A 15,699-nucleotide genomic window follows, 5' to 3' on the forward strand; every position below is an offset into this window, starting at 1 on the left:
CGCACACAGAAACTAAGGCTGTTTGGTTAAGCGATTTTTAAAACCATTTGCGGCAAACGCATCCGGTGCGCCGATGTCACAGTCCTAAATGACCACGCTACACGTAAAGGGAGTTTCTGTACATGTGCGTAGCGGAAAATTGAAAAGATCTAGCCCCTTCACTTCGACTAGTCATACTTCAGCCTAAACACAACAGTTTGAAGAATGTCTCATTCCACCTCATTCCAGTGCACTAAGGCTACGCATCGATACCCAGCCTCCAGTATCATTCTAAATCGTCTTAGGACGCCATCTCTCGTCCTCATCGTACTACAGGGCATGTCCTTGCGTTATGATAATGTCGCAGTGCGACTAATGCTACTACAGCTTAGCAAATTGTTCCACAATCATTCTTTTTCTCTCTTTTCACAGTTTTCCACTTTCCCTATCGAACGACCGTCCTTCGGCCAATTTAGCAACCCGCCAAGTTTCCGATTCCAGCAGACATGCGAATTTTAGGCCGACTTTGTTTCATTGCCGAAATCTTCTGTCGTTATTCTCGTTCGTGACCGTCGTTGTGGTTTGACTGGCGTCATTGCGGCAAGCGTCGTCTCTCGTATGCACGACACTGGTCGAAATCAAATCATTTTATGGCTCCCTAAAGACGCGACAAAGAGCCCAGAGTTTGCTAACAGCACATTAGACGTTAACGTCGCAATTTGGTTTGCGTACTTTGTCAATCTGCGCTCGTTAGGGTTTAGGTGAAGGGTCTTTTTGATACGTAAAGTCGTTGTCGTAGTCACAGGTACAGCTTGACTCAGAGTCTAACTAGAACACATCAGCGTTAACGGAATTGGGCACCACCTTTATAGTTCGTAGGATCGCAGCTATAAGCTGATGCTATAGACTTCTTGGGTAATAGGACTAAAGAGCTTACAGAGATTAGCTAAGTTGCAACCGCATTTATACATTTTTTAGACCAAAGTTATTTGGTTAAGAAGTGCGCTGTGGCCATCCTTCAACGTAGTTGGATTCTGACGATTGTTTGTTACAAGTTCGCAATACGACATTTGTAGGCTTCGTTTCTAGGAAATTTCAAAGCCACATCTATGATATATTGACAAGCCTGCACGACATTTGATGTCTTCCATAATCGCAAGTATCGAACAGCCGGCTATTCATCGATTTTAGAAATATACCTTTACAAAACGTATTGGCTTAGATCTGTGATCGAATAAATTCAACAGTCAAACGATGAGACAGCGTTTACTTCTGATGTCAATGAAACCACCCCGTGGCATCTTCATTCACTCATGAATTTCCTTTAGTCCTTGCAATTTCCTTTGGGTAATTGGAATCATTTCCCACTTCAGTGCAGCTGTTACAAACCTTTACTATTGAAGTTAACTCCGCTTTCAAAGTAAAGCAGGGCACATCACTTGGCTAGCCCCGCCATGCCACCCTTCGCCGTTTCTCTCCTTGATCTCAGTCACCCTACAGAAACACGACAATGTTGTGGCAACAACATGGTCAAAGATGTGCAGACCTCGAGGTACGAAATGCTTCCCTAACAGATTGCCCTGCTCAAGTCTGCGCGAATAATAGCTGCCACTGTTTTCTGTGGGTGATACCGTTCACCATGTTGCCGTCAGCGGCGACAATACCAGAAAGCAATATTGTTTGGTCGTCTGCGTCAAATCAAAGTATTTTCTATTTTGTTTCTCAGTGATACGGCTGAACCCGCGACAGATAAAAAAAAAAGAACGGATGTTCAGAAGAGAGACTGGGCGAAGAGGAAACGTACATTCGAAATGTGGCGCGCTTTTTTGAGCTCATAGCGGTTGTCGAGCATAGCGGAGTCTATAGTATTCTGTGTCCGACTATTTTAGAGAAGAGAGTGTAATCGATAAGTACAAAAATATATACGCTTTGAGAGCCACCTGATAGCTCACGAAAAATAGAAAGGGAGACGATTAGCAGATATCGGTCTGAGGAATCATAACGCAGCTTTCAGGCAGACAATATGTTATACTAGTACTGAAAGGGAATGACTTTTATGCTTGGTTAGATTTCGCCACGTTGAGTCTTTCTTCATGTAAGTTATAATTTTGATATAGCATGACTTGCTCGCAGTATTGTCTGACTCCGCTGCGCTCAAAGATATGTGTTCGGTGCTTACCGGCCATTACACAGAAAATAACGACATTATTAAGAGAAGCTACTTGACATAATTGATCCGGCACTTTCTTGTAAAAAGCGGTATTTCTACCTAGAGAGATTCAAATTAAGCAGTCATATCAAGTTGTGTGCTTGTCTTTGAAAATCGATTTGTTTACCGTTTCCAATATCTGTTTATCTCTACGTGTTTATGAAATTTCTATGACTAAGATTCGATTCATATCGTTATATGGGTCGGTGAACTGGGTGACAACACATTTAGAAGCACAATACTTGGTTTTTTGTAAATTTGTAAGAAACAGTAAATTTTTACGGTTCCCTGTAAAGTTCATCTTTCATGCTAAAATCATTGTTCTTTTATATGATATTAAACTAGTAATTGTAGATTGCCGAAACATATGTCATTCAAAGGTATATATCATAGTTGACAGCTAACAGTAATTAATTCACATAAGGATAATATTTATGAAATACAAAAAAAAATTAAATTACCGGAGATAAGCCAGCTCTTGAGTTCTTTCGTGTAAGCTGCGCGTTCACCATATCCACGTCACAAGGAGTATAGAAAAGCACAAGCGTTCTTCCCTAGGCTCTCTGTTTGTAGGAACCGTTCACAAACGTAAACGTGCTAAATAACATAAACTTGAAACTCCGAACGAAGCCAATATAGGAACACCACATATTCTAAGATAATGGTTTTGAACGACACATGACCCCTTGATCATCCCGCAGATAAACCATGACCAACCTTGTCCGAGCGACAACCTGACGTCGGATTGGTGTCTCAGGACGCCCTGGTGCCCTACCTTCTCTAGCCACTATAATCAGAAGCGCATGTGGGGAAACGGCAGCGTTCCAAATGGAGAACAAATTTACCGTATTTAGTATCACTATCGGAACTTCGGTAATGAGATGAGTAAAATATTCAACATGGACCATATCTAACACCCCTGTGAGTTTTTCAAGGAAATTTGAGCATAATTCGCTGGGTCACTTGTGCTGCTCGATTGCTACGAGCACGAACGGTTTCCGTCTGAAGAGAAATCGAATATTACCAAATAGCCCTGGGTGATCTTTTCGTGTCCTATGATATGGAACCCGCCTGTAATTATCTTATAAACCGGCAAATCTTAACGATAAAACAACGCCATTTCTCGCGGCCGATAGTAGTTCCCACGATTCGTAAGCAAAATATCAGTGGACTAGATGCCATCCTCTCAATGTGCAGCACAGCTATATTGTCGAAGACAAAGATTAATACATTTATTGACGTCTCTAAGGTGGAAAGTGATTCCGCACTGTGATCAATTTATTATTTAGTTTAGGGCATTATAACATCGGCCGGTCTCACGGTCTATTCAACGCCGTTGGCATACCGTATATAATTATAATATATTATATATATTATAATTATATACGGAACATAGATATTACAGTATTTACACGCGAAGCCTTTCTATTACCAGAAACTGTTGACCGCTGAAAGTCCTGGATAGGCGGGAGGCGATATAGGGGTTAAACGCGTTCCTATTCGACGCAACGAGCGTGTCAATCAAACCATAACAATTGTCCAATCATATACAATGAAGAGAGCAATAGGGCAGGTACAGCTGAGTGTTTTGTGAACGGCGTATATGCTCCATAGCAGGTGTACAGGTGGCGGAACAAAGAAGCTATAACAGAACGCAGTATAAATTAATATAGTTCAGCGGAACTCGATGCCCAACGATAACTGCCCACTTCCGCGTCAGTTTAATAATTCTGTATACAAGGTTGCGAGTACTTAAATAGTACTGTATGCTAATTCGGCTTAAACATAGTCTAGGATTAATTGGCTAAACAATCAGTTATGTATCATGACATGATCAATTAATATTTGTCCAAAAGAACGTACCGAATGTTACTATTACCACGTACAAGCCGATAAAAAGTCGCAACGCTGGCAAGTTCCTTACACGATTGTTTACTGAACTGGCTAAGACTGCTGGTTTGCAGATTTCGCTTTCAGCGCCGTTGTTTTAACTAAGCATTGTTTCAAACGGCTGACGGGAGGCCCCTTCCAGCATATAACAAACTTTTTGTCTATCAACACTTCGGAGCAGTTTTTTTTTTTAGCAGAATTGGAAGATTTTTTAACGGACGGTAGACTACCTAAATCGTTTTACGTGTTTTTAAGTTCAGAAGGTTAATATTATATCACCACACATTCATGGAGATCGTCCAAACCTTTTCCCGCGGTTGTTGTTGTCCTTCTAGTTGGACAGCCGAAACACGGTCTACTTGCGTGTGATAGAAAATGCTCGGAAAACATTGGAGCTAAACTATATCATTACAAATTATACCTATGGGCATTAATGCGCATAAAATAGTTCTCTGTGGGAGATGACTGTAGTCCACGGCGCATACGAGCGGACGTCGACTGATGAAACGCATTGACTTTCCGGTGTCTTTTATACCGCTCAAGGACATTCCAAGCACTAGGCCAAGGTCCAGTTAATCCCGCTGGCCTGGCCCCACACGCTGATTATTTCAAATTTAGCGGTTTTTTTTCTAAGAGTTATTCCTGATTGTCTGCGCTGTTTACAACATTGGCGGCGCCAGTTTGAAGCAGTTTTCTTTATACGCGACCACGGGGCTACGAGACGAGACGACTGCATTGCAGACGTGGCGTCGTTCGATGCTGGAAGAAAAGTAGCTGAAGTAACGGGATAACGGAATCATTACAGCAGACATTCAGGGTTAAAGGAAACGTATAACCATAAAATTGTAGATATGCATTTGGATCTAGTACGGTTATAGTACGGATCAAGTTACCAGATAAACTGTGGATCCTCTATTTGAGGATACGATGTCTTAATCATAGATGGTCGTCGTCAGGAAGTCCGGCTTAGCCGAATCCTCCTCCGATTCATCGAAGCCAATAAGACAGACTATCTATTCCGGGCATCAAGAAAGTTCATACTGTTGGGGGGGCGGGGGGGGGGTCGCCCTTCACGAAAATATTACGCTGTTTTAACTGAAATTCCGAACTGGTTCTCCATATTAAATAGCGTATTTGCGATTTTACTCGACACATAATTGGCTCTTTGATCCAACAACAAAGCTGTCGCATGAACGAAATGTTTGCTAAAGCCTGTATAGCTTCACTAAGAATTATAGCTTACAGAAAACGCCAATACTTCTTTTGTCACACTGTTAATTAAGTAAACAAAGGTATTTTTGAACTCCAAAAAATCATAACATCAGAAAAACGAAAGAAACTTTTCAACGATACTAATTCTGTTATATAATAATGGGTAACCATTCTGTGAGATTCGATTATCCAAAGGGTCAACCCACGTTCACAAAGTCAACGAAACCTCACGGAAAAAAACTTCTTTTTCAGCTCCTTCATTAACTAGTTCAAGTGTTTCCCCTTTTTCAACTAAACAGTCTGTAAATCTTCAGGAAAAACGTACCTTAAACGAGATTATTTATTCGGCGAAATTCATTTCCATGCTGTATAGATCTGGGTGAGCTAAAAGAACTTGTTATAGATTCATGTATTCCGAGGGGTTGTGGGTAAGTTGTTATAAAACGTGAACAACGTAGATGGCGTTATTATCGTATAATTCTTGCCGCTGGCAAATAGACAAGAGGAGATAGCGATGACTTATTGCAAACGTAAGTGGTTTAATGGTGGAAGATTTAATTGCCAGATCCACTTAGAAGAAAAACAGATGCGGGATAAGTTACACAATAGGTAAACATACGTTGTATACGATAGTACAAACGATGCAAAAGATTCATGCTTTCATATCAAGATAATTAACGAATAGCCTATCTGTACTCGACCTGTTTACGCGAGGTGGAATGAATAGGGTTTTTTGTTGGACGCACTGCGTAACGAGTGGGGTTCCATGGCAAGAACCGATTCGCCGTAATATTCGTTTTATGCAAGCATTTTCTATAAGGCGAGATACTGAAACAGCACAGTTCCGTGTAGGACGGGCTATAAGTAACGAGATCTAATTTTGTATTGCTACCGTTTTTGAATCAATCCCTAGACGAAATAGATAATTTTGAACACGAATTGTATGAGTTACACAAAAGAGCCAATATTATATAGTTCACAACACAAACAGGCGACTAGTTGAGTCTGTCACTTGTTTCAACGGCCACATACTCAGGCGTTGTTACGGCATTCACTATCGATACCGCGTTCACCATACGGTACTCAACGCAGTCCTAGGATTAAGGTTTATCAACTGCTGCGACCCAACCCATTAAGTAAAATAAGATCAAACTTAACAGTTTGAATGCATAGTTTTCAATGCGCAAGACGGCCGGCGTGAAGCCCTGCTATTTTGTACATCCGCTTCGGAAAATCCGCCATCGTACAAACAAATAGCTAATCATAACGGTGCATAATCCTACACCGCTTTTTACTTCGAGAGTAGTACACAGATTCATAATCGCACGTAATAATACAGCCTTATTTTTCGATTTTGGTCTAGAACGTTTGCGTCGTTCGCCAATAGTTTGAAATGAAAGGCCATAATGTCTCTCAGCGAGTAGCATTCAAATTGGGAATCTGCACAATGATCCTAAATAAAGACCCTTCGCGCCATTATGACAAGTTTCTATTCTATCTGAGATATGTCTTCGGTTAGCCACACAAGGAACTGATAAAGACGAAAGACGAGAGAGAAGGTCATATGCAGTCAATATGAGTATGTAAATGTAAACTAATGTAAAAAAAAGCCACTTGTGCACCGACGCAGTGTTTCAGTCCATTGAATTCCAAATGTTACATAATTAATCTATTTCTGCTTGAGGTATGATCTTGCTTCCTATTTAGTTTTGTATATAGAAAAAAGGTGACGGATGCGCCGAAATGAATTGACAATATCAACGAGATTCGAAGCAGCGCGATGGTTCGAAAGACACGTAGTCTGGGCAGTGAAAGCGTCCATTGCGTTAGTAATCGTGAAAGAGCATATGCATGCAGGTTCAAATCTTAGCGATGGCATAAAAATTCCGTTCTGCAGGTCTGTTAGAGAGAATCCAGATAACCCCAGTAAGACCGGCCCTGGCCGTGATATACTGAGCACTCTATCATAAAAATGAACGATCTATGAGCAATTTCACAAGGCAAGGACCTTCAAGCGATGATCCGCAGAGGCAGTATACACACACGGTATACTAACTACTTACTTAGTTTTTGCGATTTACCCCGCATGCGATGAGTTTCAGGGAAAAGAAAACGTTTAAAATCGTACATATCCAATTAATTTTAGCTTGCATCATTTTTAAAATTCTTACCGCTAACGTCTTTATCTATGGAAAGGGCACCGCCGCAGAAAGACAAACATAATGAAGCTTCCAGCATTATATGAGTGAAATTATTGGATTGAAAATGTCGAAGTAGGTACGTCCGATTCAGCTTTAGAGTCAGGCTTATAGTTTTTTATTTATCTAGTAATAACAATTATAAAAAAAAACCATGAAATTTTTTTCCATGACTAATCTGAGACGATTGAGGCAGTAAGTGAAAAATTATTTAGGTACTCAGTTTGTTTAATACTTTGGACTCATAACTCACACATAACCTGATGTTTTGCATATCTACAGAATCTTTATTTACCCGGAAAACAAAACTATTTTTGGGCTATCGGTTGCCTCACATCAGCGTCAACTTGATCCTCCTCCGAGTGTCCTCCATCCAGGTGCAATCCCTGCGAAATGTCACTGTTATAGTTTCAACTGTATCTATTTCCGTCCTTCCTGTACCCCTATCACAAAATTTTCGCTCGTATCATACTTTTCTCGTGTTTCTTTTTGTGCTGGTCCACAAGTGATAGTATAAACCATTCAGTCATCAAAAGAAATAATAACGTCTGCATACCGTAACCATTGTCTCCAATCGTATAGCAACACAACAACAGCTACATAAATTCAATAGGGTACAATAAACGAACCGTTCCTCTAGCTTCGACAAAAGACTTATCTGCACATATATATATATATATATATGCAATACACATATGCATATGTATAGACAATACACTTAAATGTATGTAACATCAGCAGACCTACACGCCAATGCTAAATTCTGCATGTTCTTTGATCAACTGCAAATAACAGTAATTGATCATGTGAGATGCTGGTCTACATACCGTTCAAAGCTAGGTTTTGGCTAGTCTAAGTTCGCTGGGGTCACTGAATTCGGGCTGATCACCTGCCAGTGGTTGCGTCACAAAATCTTACATCGGCGCATATTGTCCATCGCTGTAACCTTTTGCATCTTGCTGTTCCTGGAACTGTAGCAGAAAGTTAGTCTGCCGCTTTATCTCACATACACACGGTGTACATAACGTAGCGAACTTAGGCGATAACTTCTGTATATACGGGCTTTCCCAAGTCAATCATTTTTAACCGTTGCAGCTGCAGGTTTACAAGTATTCCTAGTGACGCACTCTGTGTTTCGATTGAAGTTAATTTGGTGACAATATCATCATTTCACTACGGAATTTAATCGAGCTGAGTATTACTACACGACCTGTTGATAGTATATATACAACTGGCTCATATCGTACCACAGACGTTGTTGCCGTTGAAATCCTTTCGTGTCGAAAAAAGCATCCTCATTGCATTGTCACCTAGTTAACTGGACGATTCCAGCTTATAGCTCTACTAGGTTGGCCAAAAAGTAATGCTCGTTTTCCTTCTTTCATTGGACATTTTGTTTGTTTCTACGGAGCACCTTCGCTAAAGCCCGTTGTAGTTTTATACAAAACTTTATTTTAAGCTTAGCCTTCAAGTATGGATGACATGAATGAAACAAAGAAACCTTTCTATCACCTATTGTAACTTACGTTTTGCCGAGGCCAAAAAGCTGCCGAAGCAGCAAACTTATGGTTACTACGTACGGAAAAGACGGTTTGTAGTTCGCTTGGTTTGAAAGTGAGATTCTGGATTTACGGACTGCAGCCAGTTTCGCGATCGGTTGTTCGAGGTCGATGAGGAACTGGAAGACGAGATACGCGGAAAACGACTGGTTGCCCTTTAGACATCTTGAATTTATGATATTTCATCAGAAATTACAAGTGTCGTTATCTCATAAACTGAATCATGAATATAAGTAAGCAAGGCTTTTCGCTATATTCAAACATATCGTCCAGCACTGAGCCATAGGCACCTACAATGACACATTCGGGTACAGAATTGTTCCGGGTAGGAAACAATGGTAGGTCTGCGTCAATATAAAGTAGAAAAATAAAGATGTTATTTTTTAAGATACGCCTAGGCTCCAAATCAAGTCGCATCTTTTGATCTGTGAAACTGACAGGCTCAAGATAAAGAAGAGTAAAACAGTTTCCAGGGATCTGTATTATTATCGTAGTATGGATTATATCCACTCAACGACTCTGTGTGAAAAAGGAACTCGATGACAGAGTTATTGTTTTCCGCGATGACGCGCCAAATGTGGCGAAGGTCGTTGAAGCTGCCATATAAGATATACTTCTATTGCACCTATTTTTTAGATCAAAAATTAATCCCTAATCTGAATGGGATACAGGGCGACAAAAAATAAAAAATACTTGTAAAAAACTTAATATAATAGGCGATACGTACACTTATTAACAGAGGGTTACTTACATGTAAGGTTAAACGAATCGTTCAAGAGAGGTCGTTATCTAATCTAGTTAATTCCACGGCTTTTTCAATTATGATCGCTATTGTCCCAGGATGTTCACCTGAATCTCGGTTTTCGTTACTAACCTCGGACGTACTCACTTATCACAGTAATATTTCTTTAGACGTTTTTTTTTTATGAAACAATTTCTCACTGTGAAATGCATTGAGTGGGTTTCGCACACGCGTACATTAACCATCTGAAATCCCTAAGGCACACGCAGGATCAAGGAAAACTCATCGTAGGCCAATGGCACAGCTGAAGGCCCCGGCGATTTCGGATGCGTGTACTAGAATCAGTTGTGGATAGTTTGAACTGATCTTAAATGACTATTCAGAGTGCAAAAGCTATTACAATTAATATAATTAAAGCCGTTCTTAAACATTGTTGTTGCGTGCCATGGCTACCAAGGTAATGTCGCATATTTTTTTAGATTGAATTACCGTAACCACTCTATGGAATATGTATTTCTCATCATAGTATTGGGCGTGTATAGAGTACGACAATGGTCAATAGAATGATTTGAAATGGTGTCTAATCAACAACTTCCTACGGTTACTAGATGTAATCCCAAAGAGCTTGTAGAAAAAGTGGTGACTTTGGTGGGACTAACTGACGTACTTGATCCAGTCACTTCTATGGTCGTTCTTAAAATGAAACCGACAAACTTTTTTCTCGCTTACGCTGTGGCCAGTTGCCATACTCAAAATGCCCTTGTTTCTCTCTCGTACACTACTTTCCTATGCCGGTTATCGTCAGGCGAACACTCGCACACCCAATCCAGCCGGTGCATTCACTGAAAACATTTCCCGAAGATACTCTGATGCATGGCAACAGAATGCGTTCTACATACGCAATACAATCACTTTAAAGAGGATACAAGGCAGTTACGTTCTTTTTTTATGTAATGTATTTTAGTCCATCCAATAGGCTCGTGTAAGCACACAATATCAAGTTACTAATCATGATAACTGCTTTCCGTACTCAAAGGCATCTTTATCTACAGAATGGGTCGACAACACGTTGACAAAATTTTTTAAAACACGTATTTTTTTAAAAAAATACGTAAAAAAAGGATTTTCCTACAGACCCTCGCCTCGCTTTCTATATACTCCCAGCCGGGTACGGACATTCTGAGCCAACCACTAGTTCTGCCATCGCAGAATGTTTCAGTTATTTGATGCTACAGTAAACGTACAAGTATACATTTTTTTTCTCTCTTTTTTTATTCGATTATGTATAGCGGTAGCTGTGCAAGTCTGAGATCTTGTATTTCAGAAAATTTTGATCTCATCGCATTTATTCGATAAGGTAGTCAAATATTCGCGATAAAATGCTACTCGGAAAGTTCCGGTGAAGCAGGTCGATCAGATTAGTTTTCGATTTCCTGATGAGGCTTTTCATCACCCTGAACCACATCGATGCTGCAGCTTGGCCATCGCACCTTCAGACATTCGACTACGCCGTATCTGGTTTGTGACCAATCCCGGTCGTCATTGTAACGCTCGCCGTACAGGGTCATCTTTGCAGTACAAAAATAAATTACGGAGAGGCTTATAGATCGAAACTAGTGAAGAAACTTACTCCTTCACTCTGAGGAATATCTAATATTGCATAATGATGATCCTAGCAAAAATAAATTGATTTATCTGTCACATGTTTTGTATGCGTAGAATACATTATATGTGCTCGGAACATGTATATGTATGGCGTTTAGACATCACCATGTTCTTCTTTTTATAGTCAATAGTAAAATATTTTGCGTTACAAGCTCGATTGATGCGGCAATACGGATCCTAAACAAAACACGCGGACAGTTTCTGCTATCGTTAATCTTCTATTGAGTAACGTCAGCTATTCCAAGCACATTGTAAACAATAACACACTGATCTAACGTAGATTTTGAATTTGGCGCTTATCCGGCAAACTTTCGCTGTCCTCGAAAAATATTTTGATTTCGAATTTCGATTCGAATTTGTTTTCAAATGCTTATTCAATTGTTATCGTTTACCTTCAGGAGTGCGCTGCGCCCACTTAAACGAAGATAGCACAGGGTGTAGATTCCGGGCTTGTCCTGCAATAACCCTGCATCCTCGCAGCATACGACAGAATAGTGTGCCGCTCTATTAATGACCCACACTGGGTAAGGTGGATTTTTAAGGTAAGAACCCAATTGCAGCTCCATAGCCACATCTGGCGTGGGAAGGAAGCCGATGTCCGTTTGTTCATGTATGCCTTCAACGAAAAATCAGGCGAGATACTCCGTATTTGAATAGAGCAGTTGAAGAAATTTACATAGATTGGGTAGATATGAAATATCTACCCAATCTATGCACATGCGATGTGTATGTTGTATATATACAGCATACCTTTGAGTAACCTTTTTGAGAAACCTTTGAGTTGCATGGATACATGTAACGAGTATATGTAACCCTGATGTTAACTCTTCTCTTGAGCTTCTGGAAGTTAAGTGGCTATCATTACTTGTATTTGTTAGGCCACTAGAATCCATTGCACTGCTCGAAATAAGTTTCTAAACGTCTATAGCTATACCTGGAAAATCCGGATTAGATCCGTCCGCCAGCGTGAGAGCTGCCCGCCCGCTTATGAGGAGGTTTACCAGAGTTTGATCACAGTCGCCACGTTCTGTCAGTAAATTACTCCACTCCATGCCGCCCTTTGACGCGATCACCTACATAACAAGTACTCATGCGGTAAACCTTACCATACCGTATAGCAACTATCAAATTAACGATTGGGATCATGCGGGTCGGGCATGTTACTGCTGGCCTTCCATTTCCAAAAAAGAGGCAAATCCAGTTGTTTATAAACACTTTCGATTACCCTACTCTTATCGTAATAAAATAGTACATACTGTCTATTTAATTGCTTAGTACATAGCCCTTCGAATGTAAGCTTGCTTAATTGCTTATAATATTTCCTCTTACACAGGCCGACGACTGAGTTGTGGCTGATTCCAACAAAAATCGATGGCTTAAAAACACCCCAGCGGCTGAATGTTGCCAAACGCACAAACGTAGCGGCATTTTCCTTTGCCCCCTCCGAAAACCTTGATAGTTTTCCATTGTGGGCGACTTGTCATAATGCAATGCTACAGAAGCTTGCCATTCATCAAACGTCGGATTCCTACTATTCACGTAACGACTTTATGATCATTATTAACACAGTCTAGCTTTTGTTAGCAAAAGCTAGAGTCGGAATAAGGGACATGACTGAAAACAATCCATTTAAAGACTGCCGTTTGCTGATTAATGTCGGTCTTCTCTTGTTGTTCTGCCTAATCGTACCGCGTATCTATCTGGCAATTTGTAAAGTGAACGCATTGGCAACATGGCATCGTCGTACCGACTAAAGGTGTAGACGAAATGGAGACAGGAGACTGTCTTTGTAGTAGTAGTAGACAGAAGAAGTCTGCGCTGATGTTGTACTTGGTACGTTTGCTTATATTTTACCAACGGTGCCCTTTTTTTAAGGAGATTATGTAATGAACAAACTCATTACCGGAATATTAGGTACTCCACAGAAGTCCTGTACATTGGCCCTGTGCAAAGGACCAGGCACGAGCTACGGATGCCTGGAATCCAAACATTAACATATCTAGCAAGTCTCCCGGCGTAAAGCAAACTGCGGTATGCCTTTGGGGACGTAAAACCACTGCGTAAGATTTACTATCGCGGTATTCCTGTACCGGCATCTTTTTCAAGAACAACGACTGATATTCGTTGTAACGAACTGCAACGTTGGCAGCGTCGCACTCATTGCCACTTTACTTCCTCCCAATGCCGCAATTAGTCTTAAGCAGGATGTACTTATAACAAAAATCAAAGCTAAATACACAGCCTGTAACTTAAATTAACTATAACAATATCAGTTCCGTAATCGGACAACATATTTCAGGAAACACCCCATAAAAAAAACATTTTCTTAGTTACCGAGCATATGAATGGTAAAACTCCGTACTGGCTCATGTCTTTCTGATTCGTGCGGATAATATCCACTAACTCCGTTAACGAGGTCGCGACAGAACGGTGCCAGTGTTCTGAACTTGAGTTGGTCGAAAAAAATACAGCCTCAGCTGTCCCACCGCTGTGGTTACTTTGCGCAGCTAACCATATAGTTTTTGCAAGAGCTAATATAAGAAGAATTTTGTTCGTGTCGGACACGACAGATTCACGTATTCCATCTTGGCAGTAGGCTTTGATGATTCGTGCCTAAAACGAAAACGAACAAACGTGTCCTGTTAAAGTTAACATGAAACGTTGTGGCACTGTCTGAAGAAAAAGTGAACGTACCACAAATTTTTAGCAAAGAACGACCAAGTAAGCATATGGTCCACTGAATCGTTCTTCTATTGGCTGGTAGTCTTATTTGAGCATCCGGAAGGGTAAAGAAAGAACTAAAAGATCTACACACATTGTACTTTCATACTGCACACCCAAAATAGGTCTAGTCAACGCAGAGCCTAGCTTATTCTCAGATCAACTCTCATCGAAAGTTGTCGATCTTTGGTTTCAAAATGGCGGCTTGGTCACACGTCGCCGCACGTTTTCGTACAGTGCAAAATTCGCCCGGCGCACACTATTAGCCATTGTGCGAGGGCGCGATACAGTAGACATGTTTTTGATCGAAAGATGCATCGGTAATACACCTATTAAACACACGGTCATGAATACGTACTTGAATCTATTGTTGGGAGTTTTTGGAAATTCAGAGTGAAGGCACTCACCTACCTGTACGACAGCCAAAACCCCGCACGGTCCATCATAGGTCTGTTTGAGAAACGGTAAGTTTTTATCAGGAAACGTAAACGTTTCATTGTACCAGGCCACCTTGTCCTCCTCACAACGTATGCGCGATAAAAACAGATAGTAAAGAGTCATTTTTTCGTCATTGGTAACCAGTGTCCCCATTACGGCCATCTTGCAATGCTAAACAAGTTGACAGCTACTTCGTTTACTTCAATAAATAAAGCAATATTTCCGGCCGGTATTTCCAAGCTACAAGGGTCTGACAGTGCAGTCAATATGTCGACGGCGATATTTGTTATGTGCGGGTTTAGAGCTGTTCAGGTCTTTGTTAAGCCTTCTCTGTATTACAGGGTGTACGCCAGCGGTTAACGAGTACTTGAAATGATCGCAGGCGACAGAAGAACCTCTATTTTAAACGTGAATCCATGTTATTAACTGAGTGCATTTCGAAAATAACTCTGTATTGGCCAAGAACATGGTTCCGTATCTCGTATCTGAGAGATTTGTGTGCCTACCGCACGTAGGGACAGTGAGGTGCCACGGGTTCAAAACATAGCGAAGACACATTTCGGTTCGTGTTGGCAGAAGGAGGCACCGATTATCTGAAGTAATGCTTAACTAGAACAGCACCAATGGACACGAGACTCGGAACGTTTACGTTACGTTGACTTCCGTTGATACGCAGACATACAACAAATGTTATTTGACCTTGTTAACCATGTTTCGAATAAGTGTCCAAATGTTCTTCTAATCGAACACTGCGTAACTGTTCAATTGATGAGTGTCGAACCCTACGTAAACCAGTGAACAGAAAATCTACTAGCTTTTGGTTTTACGGGTATTTAATAACGTTTTGAAGTTTTACCAGATTTATCAAAACAAGACCTGTATTTTAAAAATTTATTTTAAAAGGATTATCGTTTCTCATCGACACTTTTTGATGCTTCATTTATGTAGAGGAAAATAGAGACTTCGTAGATTAAGTATATATATATATATATTTTGAAAAGAGAAATACTTCCGCAAAAAAGTTCCCTCGAAAATTTCTCCCTAGCAAATATTGCACGTATGCATGTGACGGCATACCGCTAATAC

General features: G+C 40.6%; 1 protein-coding gene across 1 annotated transcript; it reads right to left on the reverse strand.

Annotated features, from left to right (window-relative positions):
- Positions 1-9,068: 9,068 nt before the first annotated feature.
- Positions 9,069-15,459, reverse strand: LOC111244442 (putative ubiquitin carboxyl-terminal hydrolase MINDY-4). Its single transcript, XM_022791595.2, has 6 exons — positions 14,587-15,459; positions 13,789-14,067; positions 12,389-12,527; positions 11,847-12,070; positions 9,799-11,357; positions 9,069-9,166 (listed from the first exon to the last, which is right to left on the reverse strand). Exons 1-5 carry the CDS (start codon positions 14,773-14,775, stop codon positions 11,208-11,210), a joined length of 981 nt encoding a protein of 326 aa, XP_022647330.1. The 5' UTR covers positions 14,776-15,459; the 3' UTR covers positions 9,069-9,166; positions 9,799-11,207.
- Between the last annotated feature and the right edge of the window lie 240 nt (positions 15,460-15,699).

This window comes from Varroa destructor, unplaced genomic scaffold, assembly GCF_002443255.2.
Source record: "Varroa destructor unplaced genomic scaffold, Vdes_3.0 BEIS01000002.1, whole genome shotgun sequence".
Classification (NCBI taxonomy): Eukaryota; Metazoa; Arthropoda; class Arachnida; order Mesostigmata; family Varroidae; genus Varroa; species Varroa destructor.

Coding starts and splice junctions, on each gene's coding strand:
- LOC111244442 (XM_022791595.2), bottom strand. CDS start 14,775: ATGGCCGTAATGGGGACACTGGTTACCAATGACGAAAAAATGACTCTT. Junction 14,068..14,586: donor GGGTTTTGGCTGTCGTACAG/GTAGGTGAGTGC, acceptor TTTTCGTTTTAG/GCACGAATCATCAAAGCCTA. Junction 11,358..11,846: donor GGCGCAGCGCACTCCTGAAG/GTAAACGATAAC, acceptor TGTACTGCAAAG/ATGACCCTGTACGGCGAGCG.